The sequence below is a fragment of the Camelus dromedarius genome, chromosome 3 (genome assembly GCF_036321535.1).
Source record: "Camelus dromedarius isolate mCamDro1 chromosome 3, mCamDro1.pat, whole genome shotgun sequence".
In the NCBI taxonomy this organism is placed as follows: Eukaryota; Metazoa; Chordata; class Mammalia; order Artiodactyla; family Camelidae; genus Camelus; species Camelus dromedarius.
This window is the reverse complement of record NC_087438.1, coordinates 46,851,461-46,867,265: the sequence shown is the minus strand read 5'-3', so window position 1 is coordinate 46,867,265 and position 15,805 is coordinate 46,851,461. Positions and strand designations below refer to the sequence as shown.

Genomic DNA, 15,805 nt, shown 5'->3' with positions numbered 1-15,805 from the left:
TGTTCCCACTGTGTGGGTTCCCACCTCCTTCTCAGTCACCTGTTAAGCCCTGCTTATCCTTCAAGCCCTGCCTGCTGTATGTGGCTTTCCCTGACCTGTTTAGGCCTTTTCATTATTAATGACACTTACTGGTATTAATAGAGCAATGCTTGCTCATCTGTGGTCCAAGAGTATTCCACCTACCCTTCCAAGATGGCACCTGACAGACACTATTTCAGTAATTTATACATGTCTGTCATCTCCTCTATACTGTGAGTTTCTTGATGGCATAAATTGTGATTTATGCATCTTTCAACACGCAATAAATGTACTGAAGTAATCCTTTTTTTCACTATTGCTGAAAAATTCCAGTAACTATCAAAAACAAACTCTTAAAGGTACAGTACCTTTAAGATGGGGAAAAAAACCCCAACACGATTATCTACATCTAAGATTTAGCAGACTATGACCAAAAAGAAAGAAACCTCATGTAATAAATTAAGAAGGACTTAATTATAGCCTGAGAAATTCTAACAAGAAAAAGAAAGAAAAATCATTCAGTGCTAAATGCCAACCTGATGATCCCTTAGGAATCACTTATTGATCCTACTTCTTTGGGTTGATTTTGTTTCTTTTTCTTCAAGTAATAAAAGAAAAGCTTTTATTAGAATAATGAACATTAATCTAAAACACAGCATAGAAATGACTTATTCATTACATCAAAGCTCTGCCTTAAATAAAATATTATTCCACAGAAAGTGGTAATTAAATTTTTCACCTCCAATTATTCCACCCCCAGAGTTAGATTCTTGGCTCTCTTCTTCCCAAAAAATTCAATGTAAAATAGCATTCAGTCCAGGCAATAACTAGTTATAAGAGGTGTCTGGATATTTAAAGTTGTAAAAAGGAATAAACAACCAATATCCTATGTTCATTTTCAGGGAACTGACTGATACCAACTGAAAAAGTACAGATTTGTCATTCATTAATACTTATTCAACACTCAAAAATGCGTTTGAAACTGTGATATGTATAATGATGATAAAAGCCCAAGAGAAAATGGAAACAGCTCATTCTATTAAATAACAAGTTCAGAAGATAAACAAAAGATAGCACAAAATGCTCCTTTAAAAACTTGTCTTATTACTATGCATTTTTTTCCAACCACTTTAAGCTAATGAAAGCTATGGCACCTCAATCCCACATTATGTGTGAAACCTACAAAGCCTTTTCTCAATTTTCAGTAAAACGAGCAACAGAATTTAGAATTCTCAAGCAAATGAAGCTGCTACTGCTTCTTCTACCCGTAAACATGGCCTTTTAAAGGCAGGCTCCTGAACAAGATTCAGTTCTCTAGGAGAACTGCCGACTTCTCCGGCTGCTGTGGTGCTCCTCTCTAAGGTACAAGGTAAATCTGAATCCCCTGAACACTCTGTCACGCTGATTTTTAGACAAAATCTTCTCTCAAAAAGTTAGCATCATTTCACTATTATGATACAGCCTATACTCCCAAAAAGATGTTTTAAAATTTTAATCATATCTTTACTCATTCTTTGAAGAAAAATAAAGAACTACCCAGGAAAGTTTACACCCTTTACGATACATAATGATAGCAATCACATGTTGCTAGAGAAATGTTAAAGAATAATAAACCTTTTGAATAATCCCTCGAAACTGATTATGTTTGAAATGGCAGCTCTTCGGGCAGCTCTAAGCCTCAATAAAAGTTATTAAAAATTAACACAATTGTTTGGAAAATACACTTATTTAACATCAAAGTATAAGTTCCTTTTAAACATACTGTTTAATAAATTTGCGTTACTATTCTAAAACCAAAGATGATTCTTTGACAGACTTCTGAAGCAATAAACTTACTTTTTAAGATATAATTCATATACCATAAAATTTCACCATTTAAAAGCATACAATTCAGTCTTTTTTATTATAGCAACATGGTTGTGTGACCATTACCATCACTTAATTCCAGAACATTTCACAGCTCCCAAAAGAAACCCCATACTCATTAGCAGTCACTCCCCATTCAACCTGCTTCCTGGTCCCTTGCAACCACTAATCTACTTTCTGTCTGTATGAATTTGCCTACTGTATATATTTCATAGACATGGGACTGTACAGTATTTGTCCTTTTGTGTCTGGCACAATGTTTTCAAGGTCCATCCATGTTGAAGGATGTGTCAGAACTTCATTCCTTTTTATGGCTGAATAATACTCCACTGTACATATATTATAGTTCTAGAATTTCCTTGACATTCTTTTTACCTAGTTAATATTCTTGGACTTTACTTATGTAATGGAACATTTTGTTGTAAGGTGTGCTAATTACCCATGTCTTTATCCACTCTCTCTTTCTCGCTCTGAGGTCTAGGGTCATGTTGTGACATAAGCACTGGAGACTGATGACTGTACTACTGAAAATCACTGGAATGGAGCCGACCAAAGGGGAGGTGAGGAAGACCCAAGGATGACATAATCAACTCCTCAGTGCCTGCATCACGGGAAGGTGGCCAGTGAGGTTGCAAGGGTCTCACTCTCAGAAGGGGCCTGTGCTTGGGAGTTTAATGCTCAGTGGTCACCCTACTGAAATTCTACCTAATTTTATCCTTGAATTTGTGTTCTGTAAGTGAAGTTTGATGGGACAGTGGAGGGTGTGTGTTGAGGTTTAGAGCCTCAGCTCTTGCCCGGTCTACTTCCCACCAGCTCCCTGGGATGGGTTCTTGGCTCCCTGCTTCCGAACCAACTAATGCCTGGGCCCTGGGTCCTGCCCTACCTTCCTGTCCAGTGACTGTTACATCTGCTTACGGTGGGGGCCTGGCATAAGCAAAGGGTCAGAGGTCAGCTGTGCACCCCATGGTGTCTCAGGGAGGAGCGCAGCAGCACCATCCCTGTCCTGGGCTGGCAGCGCTGAGGTGCTTCTCCAACAGGCGGCTCGGTGGGGCCAGGGGGAGCTAAAGCCTAGCCTGTCGCCCACTCCCCATCCGGGTACCAAGCACATTCTTGCATGGAGCTGCCCACCCTCTGGGGTCGTGGTGGGCCCACTGGAAGCTGGGACGCATGAGGGAGGAGCATGTCGTTAAATAAATAAAAACACCATGACAGGTAAATGAACCACAGAAGAAAGGAAAATGTTTTGTATTTTAGTACTTTAACAGTACTTTCCTCCTTCTTTCTGAACAAAGGGTCCCATATTTTCATTTTGTACTGGGGTGTGCAAATCATGTAGCTGCCATACCAGTGATTCATAAAGCTTGCTAGTATTAAAAATTTAGAGCACCACTCATAGCTATTCTAACTAATTTAGGAAATGGTGAATGTAACCTTTTTGAAAAGATGTTTTCACAAGACTCAGAAAGTCAAAAGTCTCTCTTTCATCCTGTCTCATCTCCTCTGCATTTAAATACTTACTGTATCTTTTCCAGAGTTTTTTTCTGCATATACAAATTAACAAATGTATAATTACCTCCATTTTACACAAAAGTTAACACACTATGTGTAAGCACCTTGCTGTTTTCACTTAACAATTTACTGACTTGTTACAGACCTTGAGTCAAACAATAATACAGCTGAGGTAGAAGAAAAGATATGTTAAGAGCTAAAACTACAAAACTATTAGAACAAAACAAAGGATTAAATCTTTGTGACCTTGGAATAGGCAATGCCTTCAGATAGGATACCAAAAGCACAAGCAAAAAGAGAAAAAATACATAAAAACTGGACTTTATCAAAATTTAAAACTTTCATGCTTCAAAGGAAAATACCATCAAGAGGATGAAAAGACAAACCAACGAACAAAAGTGAATCATTTATCTGATAAGAAAATTCTACCCAGAACATATAAAGAATTCTTAAAACAATAAAAAGACAATAGCCCAATTAAAAAGTGGGCAAGTATCTGAATAGACAGTTTTCCAGTTGGCCAGTTATACAAATGGCCAACAAGCACATGAAAGATGCTCAGTATCATTAGTAATTAGGAAAATGCAAATCAAAATCATAACAAGGTACCACATCACACCCCACAGGGATGGCTAACATCAAACAGACACCCAATAACAAGTGTTGGCAAGGATGTAGAGAAATCAGAACCCTCACACACTGCTAGCAAGAATGTAAAATATGTTCTGGAGAGCTTGAATGTTCCTCCAAATGTTAACCTTAGAGTTACCCTAAGACCCAGCAATTATACTCATGGGTTTACATCCAATAGAAATGAAAACATATCCACATAAAAACTTGTACATAAACCTTCATAGCAACATTATTCATAATATCCAAATAGTGGAATAAACCCCAAATGTCTGTCATCAACCAGTAAATGGATAAATAAAATGCAGCCTATCCATACAATGCAATATTATTCAGCCATAAAAAGAAATGAAGTTACTCCTCAAAAAATTAAACAGAATTACATGATTCAGCAATTCCACTTCTGAGTGTAACCAAAAGAAATGAAGCAGGGACTCACATAGATATTTGTATACTCATGTTCACAGCAGCATTATTCCAAATAGCCCCAAAGTGGAAGCAACCCAAAAGTCCACCTATGGACAAAAAGACAACATGTGGAATGTACACCTCCACTGCCCTGGCAACCATGCTTCATAGACAAAGTAGAACCATGGCTGCCAGGGAAGTGGAGGTGGCAGTGGCGTGGGGGAGGGATAGGGAGTTAGTGTTCAATGGTACAGTTTCAGTTCGGGATGATGAGAAAGTTCTGGAGATGGGTGGTGGTGATGGTTGCACAACAAACTGAATTTACTTAATGCCAGAGTACTGTATGCTTAAAAGTGGTTAGAATGGTAAATTTTGTATTATGTAAAATTTACTTCAAGCAAGACTATGTTCTTACATAAAAGAAGGAAAAAAAATTATGATCTTACCAAGGGGGGTCCTCCCAAGAAAATGGTACCTTGCTTGCGTACAATGATGTTTTCATCAGCCATTGCAGGCAAGTAAGCTCCTCCTGCTGTACAGAAGCCCATGACCACTGCTATCTGGAATCCAAGCACACGGGAAACTCATGCAGCACAGCTCAAACAGTGAATTGCAGCCTCTGGCTCTATACAGTCCACAAGCACTGCAGTACAAGGGGCGACTGCTGGCTTGCCCCTGGATTCATTTAAAAAATGGAGTCCTCTAAGTGTTTAGAATAGCTTCCTAATTTCTATATCAAAGCATTTTGAAGGGTTTCTGCTCAATTCTGCTGTGAACCAGAAACTGCTCTAAAAGAATAAAGTCTATTAAAAAAAAAAAAAAAGCATTTTGAAGGGCTTATGTCACACTTTACAAAGTCTGTGGACAATCTCCCTGTCAAGGAGAAGACTGGTCAGACAGACCATTAGTCTGAGCAACTAATGGAGAGAAGAAACTCAAAATCCAACCATAAATTAGCAAAACTATATTAAAAAGATAACTTTTAGAAGGGATAGATGGGATTTCAAAATTGTAGAATAGATAAACAAGATTATACTGTATAGCACAGGGAAATATACACAAGATCTTGTAGCTCACAGAGAAAAAAATGTGACAATGAATATATATATGTTCATGTATAACTGAAAAATTGTGCTCTACACTGGAATTTGACACATTGTAAAGTGATTATAAGTCAATAAAAAATGTTAAAAAAAAAAAAAGATACCTTTTAAATCTAATAATGAATCCTCTAAACAACTGCCACTTAGCTCATAGGAATAATGAAATAATTCTCCAAATGAATGTTGTTAATTTTGTGTTACACTGAATATGATACTTTCTAAATATAAAACCAATGTTAGCATTGCAGCTAAAAATCGTGCTCAAAAGAAAGTAAACTGTGTAGAAATTGGGTGACGTATATATACATGAGGGTTCACAGTACTATTTTCTCTACTTTTGTGTGTTTGAAGTTTTCCATAATATAAGCTAAAAAAAATCTTGCTTAGAGATTGGTACAACACAAAGAATAAATATGGATTTGCCAATTACCCCTCGATAGGAATAAATATCACAAACAAAAATAAGAAAAGTACATACTGAATATTTTCTTAAATTATCATATGAAAGCAGTTTTTGCTACAAATTCCAATATTCCACCAGTTTTCCTTCTAGTCATACACATAGTTGTTTTGAAAAAAAAAAACAAAACTCACAGTAGTATTCATCCAGGAATGAAAGGCAGCATGAGTAAACCTTTTTCCATCTAAATGGCTGTCAGTCACAAAAGCATTTTCCCCTCTTTCATGTAATGTTATTTAAAATGGCTGTAACATTTCTTTTCAATATATTACAGAAATGTTTGTTACTTACTGTTTTACTTATCAATCACCCAGAAGTTTTTTTTCTTCCAGTATATATATAAGGTTATAATATAATATAAGGTTAAGGTGTACAGCATAATGATGTGACCTACACACACGGTGAAATGATTATCTCAGTAAGTTTAGTTAATATCCATCATCTCATATAGATACAAAATTTTAAAAATAGAAAAAACATATTCTTCTTATGATAAAAAAAACCTCTTAGGACTTACTCCTAATGACTTTCATATATAACACAGAGCAGTGTTAATTATCATACTATACATTGTATCTCTAGTACTTATTTATCTTACAAGTCGAAGTTTGTACCTTTTGACTGCCTTCATTCAATTCTCTTTCCACCCATCCCCTGCCTCTGGTAAGTACAAATTTTATTTCTTTTTCTGTGAGTTTGTTTGATTGTTTGAAATATAATCAACCTACAACATGATGATAGTTACTATTATACAACACAGGGGTTTGATATTTCTATACATTTCAAAATGATCACCAGGATAAGTCTAGTTACAGTACGTCACCAAATAAAGATATCACATAGTTACTGACTATATTCCCCACACTGTTCACTTCACACCGTGACTCATTTATTTTGCAGATAGAAGTTTGTACCTCTTAATCTCCCTAACCTATTTCTTCTCCCCTCCTTGTCCTGCCTCCCTGCAGAAGTTTATTTTAAAGACATCTATGGCTAGAAAAACTCCAGCCCATAAGCCAAGGATACACTCACCATAGCAGTCTTTATAATTGCAAAAATATGCAAATAACCAACATGTCCATCAATACAACATTTTGAAATGATAAATGAATTGTGATAAATAAATTTAAAAATTTGAGGCAAAAACATAACAAATGAAAGATTAGTACTTCATAAATCCAAGTGGAGGGTACCTGAGTGTTCTGCTCTATTATTCTCTGTACTTTCTACAAGTTGGAAATATTTTATGGACTTTTCTTTAAGTTTCTATTAGGAGCAAAGGGCACAGTTTCACCTTATCACCTTGTTCTCTGTACTAGAACACTAGAAACCACTCTAACTATTTCAGTATCCAAAAAAAGTCAAGGAACTAAAGAGTCACAATGACACGTGTATAAAGGTGAATAATTTTCAAAAATAATCTCTAAAGACCTAAACACACAGAGCAAGGGTCCATGAAAATGACAGTTAAGCAACAGGAGAGAAAAGAATTAGCAACTGCCATCAAGTAGTGTTCCGGGACCAAGGATGGGGGCAGGGATGGGAATGGAGAGGACAAAGAAGGAGGAATTATTTTGTCAAGATGTCTTAAGACAAAATGAGGGAAATAAAACTAAATGCCATCCCGCCATCTCAGGGTGGAGAAAAGATGTGCCAATTTCATAGAAAAGGCTCTCAAAATGAACAGCTGACAAATGATTAGCACATCTACATCAGGGAATTTTACTGTATTCCCTAGAACACTACAAATGCAGAACACTTTTCTCCACAGAACCTCTGCAGTCAAGGAAATCAGCAATCCACTTCTCTGACACCAGCTAATACATCACAAATGGACAAGACTTTTGCTCAGTAAGGGGTAGGAGACTGTGGCAAGCAGCTTCTAAAACTGCCCTCCGGTAATCCTAGACTCTTGGTATTCACATCCTGTGTGATCCCGTCCCCTGGAGTGTGAGGTGGACCTGGTGACATGCTTCTAAGGAACAGAATATGGCAAGAGATGGGATGTAACTGCTGTGCTCAGGGTATGAAAGACTGTGTCCTCCATCTTAACTGGCCCCCTCTCTTGCCTACTTGCTTGCTGGCTTTGATACAGCCAGGTGACATGCTGTGACATGCTGTATGGAGAGGCCCACGTAGCAGAGAACCCACAACAGCTTGTAAGGAACTGAGGGAATCCTGCAAAGGACTGAATCCTGCCAATAGCCAAGTGAATGAAGTGTGGGGACGGTGCTGGAAAGGATGACAGCCACTCGACCCAGCTAAGGGCAAAGCTCAAGATCCCTCTAAGCTGTGCTCACAGAAACTGCAAGATAATAAACGCTATTGTTTTAAACTCTGAAGTTTGGGGGTAATTAGTTCTGCCGCAATGGATAACCAACAGAGATCCAAAACCACCTCCCTTAAGTGACTGCAGCTGAAGCACATCTGAAGCCCTGGGACAGTCCTTGTTCACTAGTACTTTGCTGTTGCTGCTCTTCAATGTATCTACCTGTGAACTGTTCCTCTACCCCAGAGATGGGAGACAGACTATATTAGCATCCCATACCACCCCAGAGAGTGAGGCAAAACCTAGATTAAGACATGGATAAACCATAAAAACCCTCCGCTAAGTGAAAGAAGCCAGACACCAAAGAGCACTTAATTGTATGATTCCATTTATATGAAATGTCTGAATGAGCAAATCGACAGAGACAGAAATTAGACTAGTGGTTACCAGGGGCTGGAGAGATTGGATAAAAATGAGTAACTGCCAATGGGTACGGCATTTCCTTCTGGGGTGACAAAAGTGTTCTAAAATTGATTTAACCCTGTAAATATTCGAAAAACCACTGATTTGTACATATTAAGTGAGTAAATTCTATGGTAGGTGAATTATATCTCAATAAATTACATCTCAATAAAACTGTTAAAAATCTTTTAAAAATACACAGGGGCTAGGTAGAGTTACTAAGTACACAGGAATCAAAATTCTCAAATTTTTCATCAGTAAGAGAGGCTATTCGAGTCACATGTAGCTGACAGACAGAAGACTTAATACTGCTAATACAAATTCTGACAACAGAAATAAAAACTAAATAAAAGAACACAGTTATTAAGTCACCAGTCACACAATCTCCTCTTCATTTAATTTTGAGCCCTTCACTCACTCACAAAATAGAGTGAATATATACCAAGAAGGGATCTGCCACTGTGTCTGCTGCTGCGGCTCACAAAGCACGGGGCTCCCAGGGCCAAAACAGCACCGAGGACTTACCATGTCCCGAAGCAACCGTCTGTGGTACAATGAAGACCTTACGTGAGGCCATGCTGGACAAATGATCTGGAATCCAGAAAGAAAATTCTGCTGCTTTCTCGGGACATAAGGAAGATGTGTGACCCTAAACTGTTCTGACCATTCTCAGGGTATACGTTTGGCTGCACTGGAGGCACAGCCCAGGCACCGGGTCAGAAGAAACATCATGTAGCCCCTCAGTGGCATCAGAATCAAAGAGAATTCACACAAGCTCCACTGAGAGGCCATGGTCCACCCCATCATCGGTGAGGTTAGCTTGTTCTGGGACATGGACAAACCAAGAGATCCCTCTTGCAGGGTGACAAGGCCCATGACGACTCACAGACTTGGATTAAGAGCAAGAAAGCAGCAGATGTGTAACTGACAGTATCAATCCTTGTCATCACCACCACGGAAGACACAGGAGAAGTTTTGAGGAAAAAGAAATGAGAGGCTATAAAATAGAAGTAATAGCCTGAGAAAACTTTGAACAAAATTTCATTACCCTCCAAGTCTTGCCTGCACAAATAGAGACTGGTTCTCATTGCTCCAAAAACAAATTACATACTGCAGGTCAGCAGCCTGCCCTACAGAAAGGGTCTCTGAGACGGAGTCAAGAGGTTTTATACCAAATTCTGAGAAACTATGTGAACTCGCGACCTCCATCTTCCCACTGAAAAATTGCAGAAGACTATCCAGTTCAAAGGTTCCCTGTGATAAATGTAACAGAACCTGGCGGAGGTGGGGGTGGTGTTTAGTTGCTTGATGGAAAAGCCACTGAAACTATAATAATACATTTTTAAATCTCTCATCTTACTTCTTTTTTCAATTCAAAATAATAGGGAAAGCAAATACTACCTGTATCATAATTTTTTCTTGTTCTACCTTAAAAGCCACCATTAAAACATAAATACACACACATATCAATTCAATTGCTGGAGTTCAGAATTTAAGAACATTATCAACCATACCAGCTGATCACATGGCTGATCCTAGAATACTCATGCATATCTATGCTCACTCGATAGGATAAAATGTACACAGAAAACAAAAAGTCTGTCTTATCCAGAACATTCTATTTCTTCCTCAGTCTTTTCATCAGAGAGCCTCAAAGTAATCAGAGTGGTTTCTTCTACCTTCTGGCCCCAACTGGCTTCATGAGCAGGTTGAAATGCATTTTAAATAATAATTTACAGTGTTTATCCTAACTGAGGCCCTCAAAACAATTACCAAGGTCTGAGGCAAAAAAAAATAAATTTCAAAAATAATAAGCTATGTATAGCACAGGGAACCATATTCAATATCTTATAGTAACCTATAATGAAAAACAATATGAAAACAAATACATATATATGTATACATATGACTGAAACATTACATTGTACACCAGAAATTGACACAACATTGTAAACTGACTATACTTCAATTAAATAAATAGATAAACAAACAAACAGGGAAAAACAAATAAGCTAAGCCAAGGGAGGAAGAGGGAGAAAGTTAGAAAAGAGGAAAAGAAGGACACGAGAATAATCTTAAGTACATCCCCAAAAAGAAGAACAAACAGGCAGAAACACAAAATAGAAAAAAAGAGAAAGGCCTGAGAAGCTGCAACTAAGCATGGCTGGATGAACAGCATTTATTTCAGAACAAATAAACTGTTAGTAAAAGCAAAAACATCTGTTGCTGGTATAGTAAGGGTAACAGTAAAACAAAAAAGATTTAAAGCATCAGAGCCAAGATCAGTCTAGACTAGACTCTCACTAGACTATAAAAATTAACACAAAGCAACATACTTACCTGTCCTTCTTTCTGATTCTTTCTTATTTAAATAAAGCTATTCACATTCCTGGGGAAGAAATGCATAGTAATGGAAGACTCAAAGAAAAGAAGCACGAAGATCCCACTTCTGAAGAGAATTTTAAGTCTCACAGTTAAAAAGGTAGCAACATGGGAACCACATAAGGAAAATAAAAGAAGCACTTCTCCAAGACATCCTGGTATTGGGCAAGGATTTAGAGAAGGAACAGAGAAGGTATCCTCAGCACATGGGCTCAAAGAAAGACCATTGGACACCAATACACCAAGTCTTTAAACTTGAAAAACAAACAAGGGGTCCTAAAATCTACTAGAAAGTAAGGAAACATGAAACAGAAGAGAATACAAAGATAACTACCTAGTTGACTGTCTTTTCTCAAGTGCAAAAATGAAATCATTTAACCTGGAAGGTCTGTAGGAAGCTAGACACATCTTTACAGCTACACAAATATAGGAAGGAACAGAGATATGACTGTCAAGAGACATACTTCTTAGAAATCAGTGGATAAAGGCATTTACAACGGGCAAGGTTAATAATATTAAATAGAAACCAAGATTGGGGAGGAAAACAGGAACTGAACAAGTAAGGGAACAAGCAGGGCTCACTATCAAAATGCACACACAACATAAATGCTGTTATAATAGTGACTGCCTATGTAGTAAAATACAAAAAAATTATTTTTAACAGTCCATCGAAGCCAAAATCTTAAAAAAATAATAAAATGTACATTATAATAGAGGAAATAGAACTATTCAGCATGTTAGGTATCACTTTAATACTTACAAGGAGTTTCATTCTTAATAAATTATTAAGTAAGTAAATGTGTTAAGACATAAACATTAATTGCTATTGTCTCTAATCTCAAGTAGCTTAGACTCTAGTAAGGGAAGTTAGTCAGGATATGTCTAGATGAAAGGGATAAATGCCATTAGTAAGGTATAGCCCCAAAATTATGGGAGTTGGGAGGAGGAAAAGATTACTTCTGGTAAGGGATTCTAGGAAGCTTTCCTGAAAAAGTTGGCCCCAGAGATGTGCCTTGGAAAATAGAGATTTTGACCAACCCATTTGAATTGCGGAAACTTATAAAGGCATGGTGCATATGAACAGTGAGTGATTCAGACTGACAGCAGTTTACGGTGCACGAGCAATACGGCTAGAAAGTTAGGTTGGAACCAGATCACATGAGGTCTTAAGTACCAGGCTACCAGAAGTCTGAAGTTTGTTTATTGAAAATATGGTTTGGAATGAGGGAACTAGATAAAGAATAACCTACTAAGTGTGTAGTAATGTGTACAATGGACAGAAAAGGCCTGAACTACCTATGGGGATGGCAGTAGGAAAGAAGGGGAGAGGACCAACCCAAAGGTAAAAATCAGTATGACTTCATTCATCAAAGGGTTCTTATGTGTTTACTACTGCCCAGCATCAAAGGAGCTCCTGGAAATAACAAAAATCAGGAAGAGATATCTTTCTGACCTAAAAGGATTAATTAGAGGAAAAAGCAGAAGAGTTGAGGGTAACATCGAAGTTTCAATCCTAGGGAAAAGAACAAGAAAGAAGTACCATCAACAGCCAGCAGGAATGCAGATGAATGAACAAACAAGCAGGATCAGCTAAGTGTGCATGTCTAGTCTGAACCTATGGTACCAGCAGAAAACCCACACAAACAACAGAACCTCTAAGGGTAAGCAGAGGTGTGGAGGGAGGCCAGGACCAGAGAAAGATCCTGGAAATGACAGGGATGTCATGAGATTTCAGTGAACCATTAAGGACAAGTTCTTGGGTGCAGTTGGGAGGATTAAATAAAGCGAGTAGAAGAACGAAACTAGTGGCATGAAGCCTAAGGTAGAACTTCAGGAAAAGGAAAAAATGACAAAACCAAGAGGTTGTGCGAGTGAGAACCTGGTCTCCAGGAGGTATGTGGGACCCTCTGGGGGAAGCAAGGTTCTAAGGAGAGTGAGTGGTCAGGAAGGAAGGATCTGGTAATTCAGGGAGGAAGAAAACCATCAAGGAATAGCAGAAGCTAGAAAAGGTCCTTTTCTTTTGGCATCATTTTTGGTACTTTCCCCTTTTAAAAAAAGAGGAAGTCAACATGATTATTAGCTCTGAGGAAACACAATTAAGTGGACGCAAAAATATTAAAGTAAAAGAGAGAAAGGGGATAAATGATGAAGCACAAAGGAGGCACCAGTATTAAGATTATAAGTGACAAGTTCAGCCTTGGAGAAAAAGAGGCACAATTCTTTCCAGGATGAAAAAGACACAGTAAGCAGTAGTGTTTTCAAGAGAACAGCGCTCACACATATCCTGACTTTTCCAGTAATGTACGAAGCAATCGCTCCAGTGTAGTTATCAGGTTCAGAGTTCACATACTGGGGAAAAGATGAAAAGAGGCACCACAGAGGACAGAATACAGTAACAATTAGATTTCTTTTTTAAATTCCACGAGGTTCATAAGAATATAGGAAGGCAAACCTTAACCATAAACTTACTAGAGTGAAATATAAAAGATAAATGCTAAGAGAAGTGGCTCAGTTAAAGAAATACTGATGTTAAAATTTTTAGTAAATAATAATTAAAGAGGCAAAAGCAAAAGCATTCAGTCAAATGCCCTTTAGACATTTTAGATTTTTTTATCATAAGCATGTACTGCTTATTCAACAATACAAGGACAATTTTAATTTTAAAAAGACCTCATTTTTAAAGCCCTTCAAGATTCAGGTTGACAGGAGCAGAAACCCTACCTGGTTTTATTCACCAGTACAGTGCCTGGCTTACAGTAGTTCTCCATAAATAAATGGGTGATGTTCTATACAGTTTCCATATAAGTTACATGAACAGAAAGAGCAAAGAACAAGTGTGCAAGGTGGCAGAGGTCTACTGTGGACTGAGTGCCCCACCCACTCAAAAAATATGTGCACACCTGAATTTCCAGAATGTGTAAATGTGACCTTATTCAAAAAGTCTTTGCAGATATAATTAAGTTAAGGACCTAGAGATAAGACCATTCTAGATTACCCAGGTGCATTACCCTAAATCCAGCAGCAAGTGTCCTTAGAAGGGAGAGAAGAGAAGATGACACAGGCACACAGAGGAGAAGGCCATAGGAAGCCTGAGGCAGAGACTGGAGCTACACAGCACAAGCCAACAGGATGTGGGCGCATCAGAAACTCAAAGAGGCAAGGAATGGAAGCTTCCTTTGAGCTTTCTGAGGGAGCACGGCCCTGCTGCCGCCTTGATTTCAGACATCTAGCCTCCAGAACTTTAGAGAACACATTTCTGTTATTTTAAGCCACAACATTTGCGGTCATTTGTTACGGCAGCCGTGCGAAACTAATGTAAGGTTAGTATAGCCATATAAATTACAGTACCAGCTTAAAAGGGCTAATTTTCCCTATAAAACAAAAGATAATAAGAACTTCCTGCCAGATAACGAATGGAAGGGCCATCTATGCAAAACTGAGCAAAGCTGGCTTCTGTTTAGAGAAATAAAGCCCAGAGATAGGCAAGGTCACCACATCACAGTAAAAAAAAAAAAAAATGCAGTAAATAATAATGACTTGCTGCACTGGTAGAAAATAAAGAAGAGAGATGTAATAATTGCAAGTGATGACTAATTAATTAGACTAGTAACAAAAATACTACAAATTTAAGAAATTCAATAACAAAACAAAACCGAAGGATTTGCAACAATATTATGAAGTATTTCAAGCATACAAAAAAGATTACAATAGTAAAATAACTGTCCTTTACTTAATACCCAGTCTTAATAAATCTTGACATTTGGCCAAATTTCCTTCAGAATTTTTTTAAAGGAATAAAATGTTTCAGTACAGCTGACATTTCTGTATACCTCCTACCTTGTCTTTTTCTCCTCCCTCTCACCTCAAAGGTAACCACTGATCTAAAGCTGAGTGTATCATTCCCATGAACATGTGTAGACATAAATAATAGATTATTTGATGTATTTAACATTTGCATAATAGCAATGGGCTATACATTTATTCTACTGTATTTTTTTACTCAACATATTTTTGAGACTTATCTATGTTAATGCATACAATTCTAGTTCATTCATTTTAACAGCTAAATATTGTATTATAACTCTCCCAGTTAATGGTCATTTAGTTTGTTCCTTAACTTTCACTATAACAAGCAATGCTACAACAAACTTTCTTGTACACGTCTCCTCATACATATACTAGGGTTTCTTCAGAGTATAGTCCTAAAAAAGCAATTACTCAAGTGTCCTTTCTTTTTAAAAACTCTTTTTCCTTTGGTAAATAATCTTTATTACAAATGACAGTATTCCCCTAATTAACAGAAGTATTGGACTGGAGATAACCTTAAGATGGAAAGGTTTTTTCTGTGGAAAAAGACTAAATTCTGTATTAAATTCTGTTTTAAATCATCTGAGAGTACCTAGATCAAAGACATTTGAAGCAAAAAGTAACACATCTCATTAACAAGAAATTACCTGCGTAATACTTTCAGAAGACATAACTGCCTGATTATAGAATATGCGTCCAAAGTGATCTCGATCTGGAAATACACCTGCTTGTCGAGGTAAGTTTGCCCCTCCTGAGTCAACTGAAGACAAGGAGAATAACAGAAATAAGCACCTTCCTATGAACAAAACAGCTACACACAGGAAGACTTGTCTCAACGACAGCATCAGTTCATAACCACATTCGCAAAAAATTGGCCCCATCCTTCTGAAC

At 37.6% G+C, this 15,805-nt stretch overlaps 1 protein-coding gene across 1 annotated transcript in view; it reads right to left on the bottom strand.

Annotated features, from left to right (window-relative positions):
• The window catches only part of MCCC2 (methylcrotonyl-CoA carboxylase subunit 2), a 58,957-nt gene that overhangs the window by 25,437 nt on the left and 17,715 nt on the right, over window positions 1-15,805 (bottom strand). The window contains exons 6-7 of the mRNA XM_010974975.3: window positions 15,562-15,674; window positions 4,878-4,991 (exon numbers count right to left, since the gene is read on the bottom strand). Coding sequence (XP_010973277.2) covers window positions 4,878-4,991; window positions 15,562-15,674 — 227 coding nt within the window. The remainder of the gene's footprint in view (window positions 1-4,877; window positions 4,992-15,561; window positions 15,675-15,805) is intronic.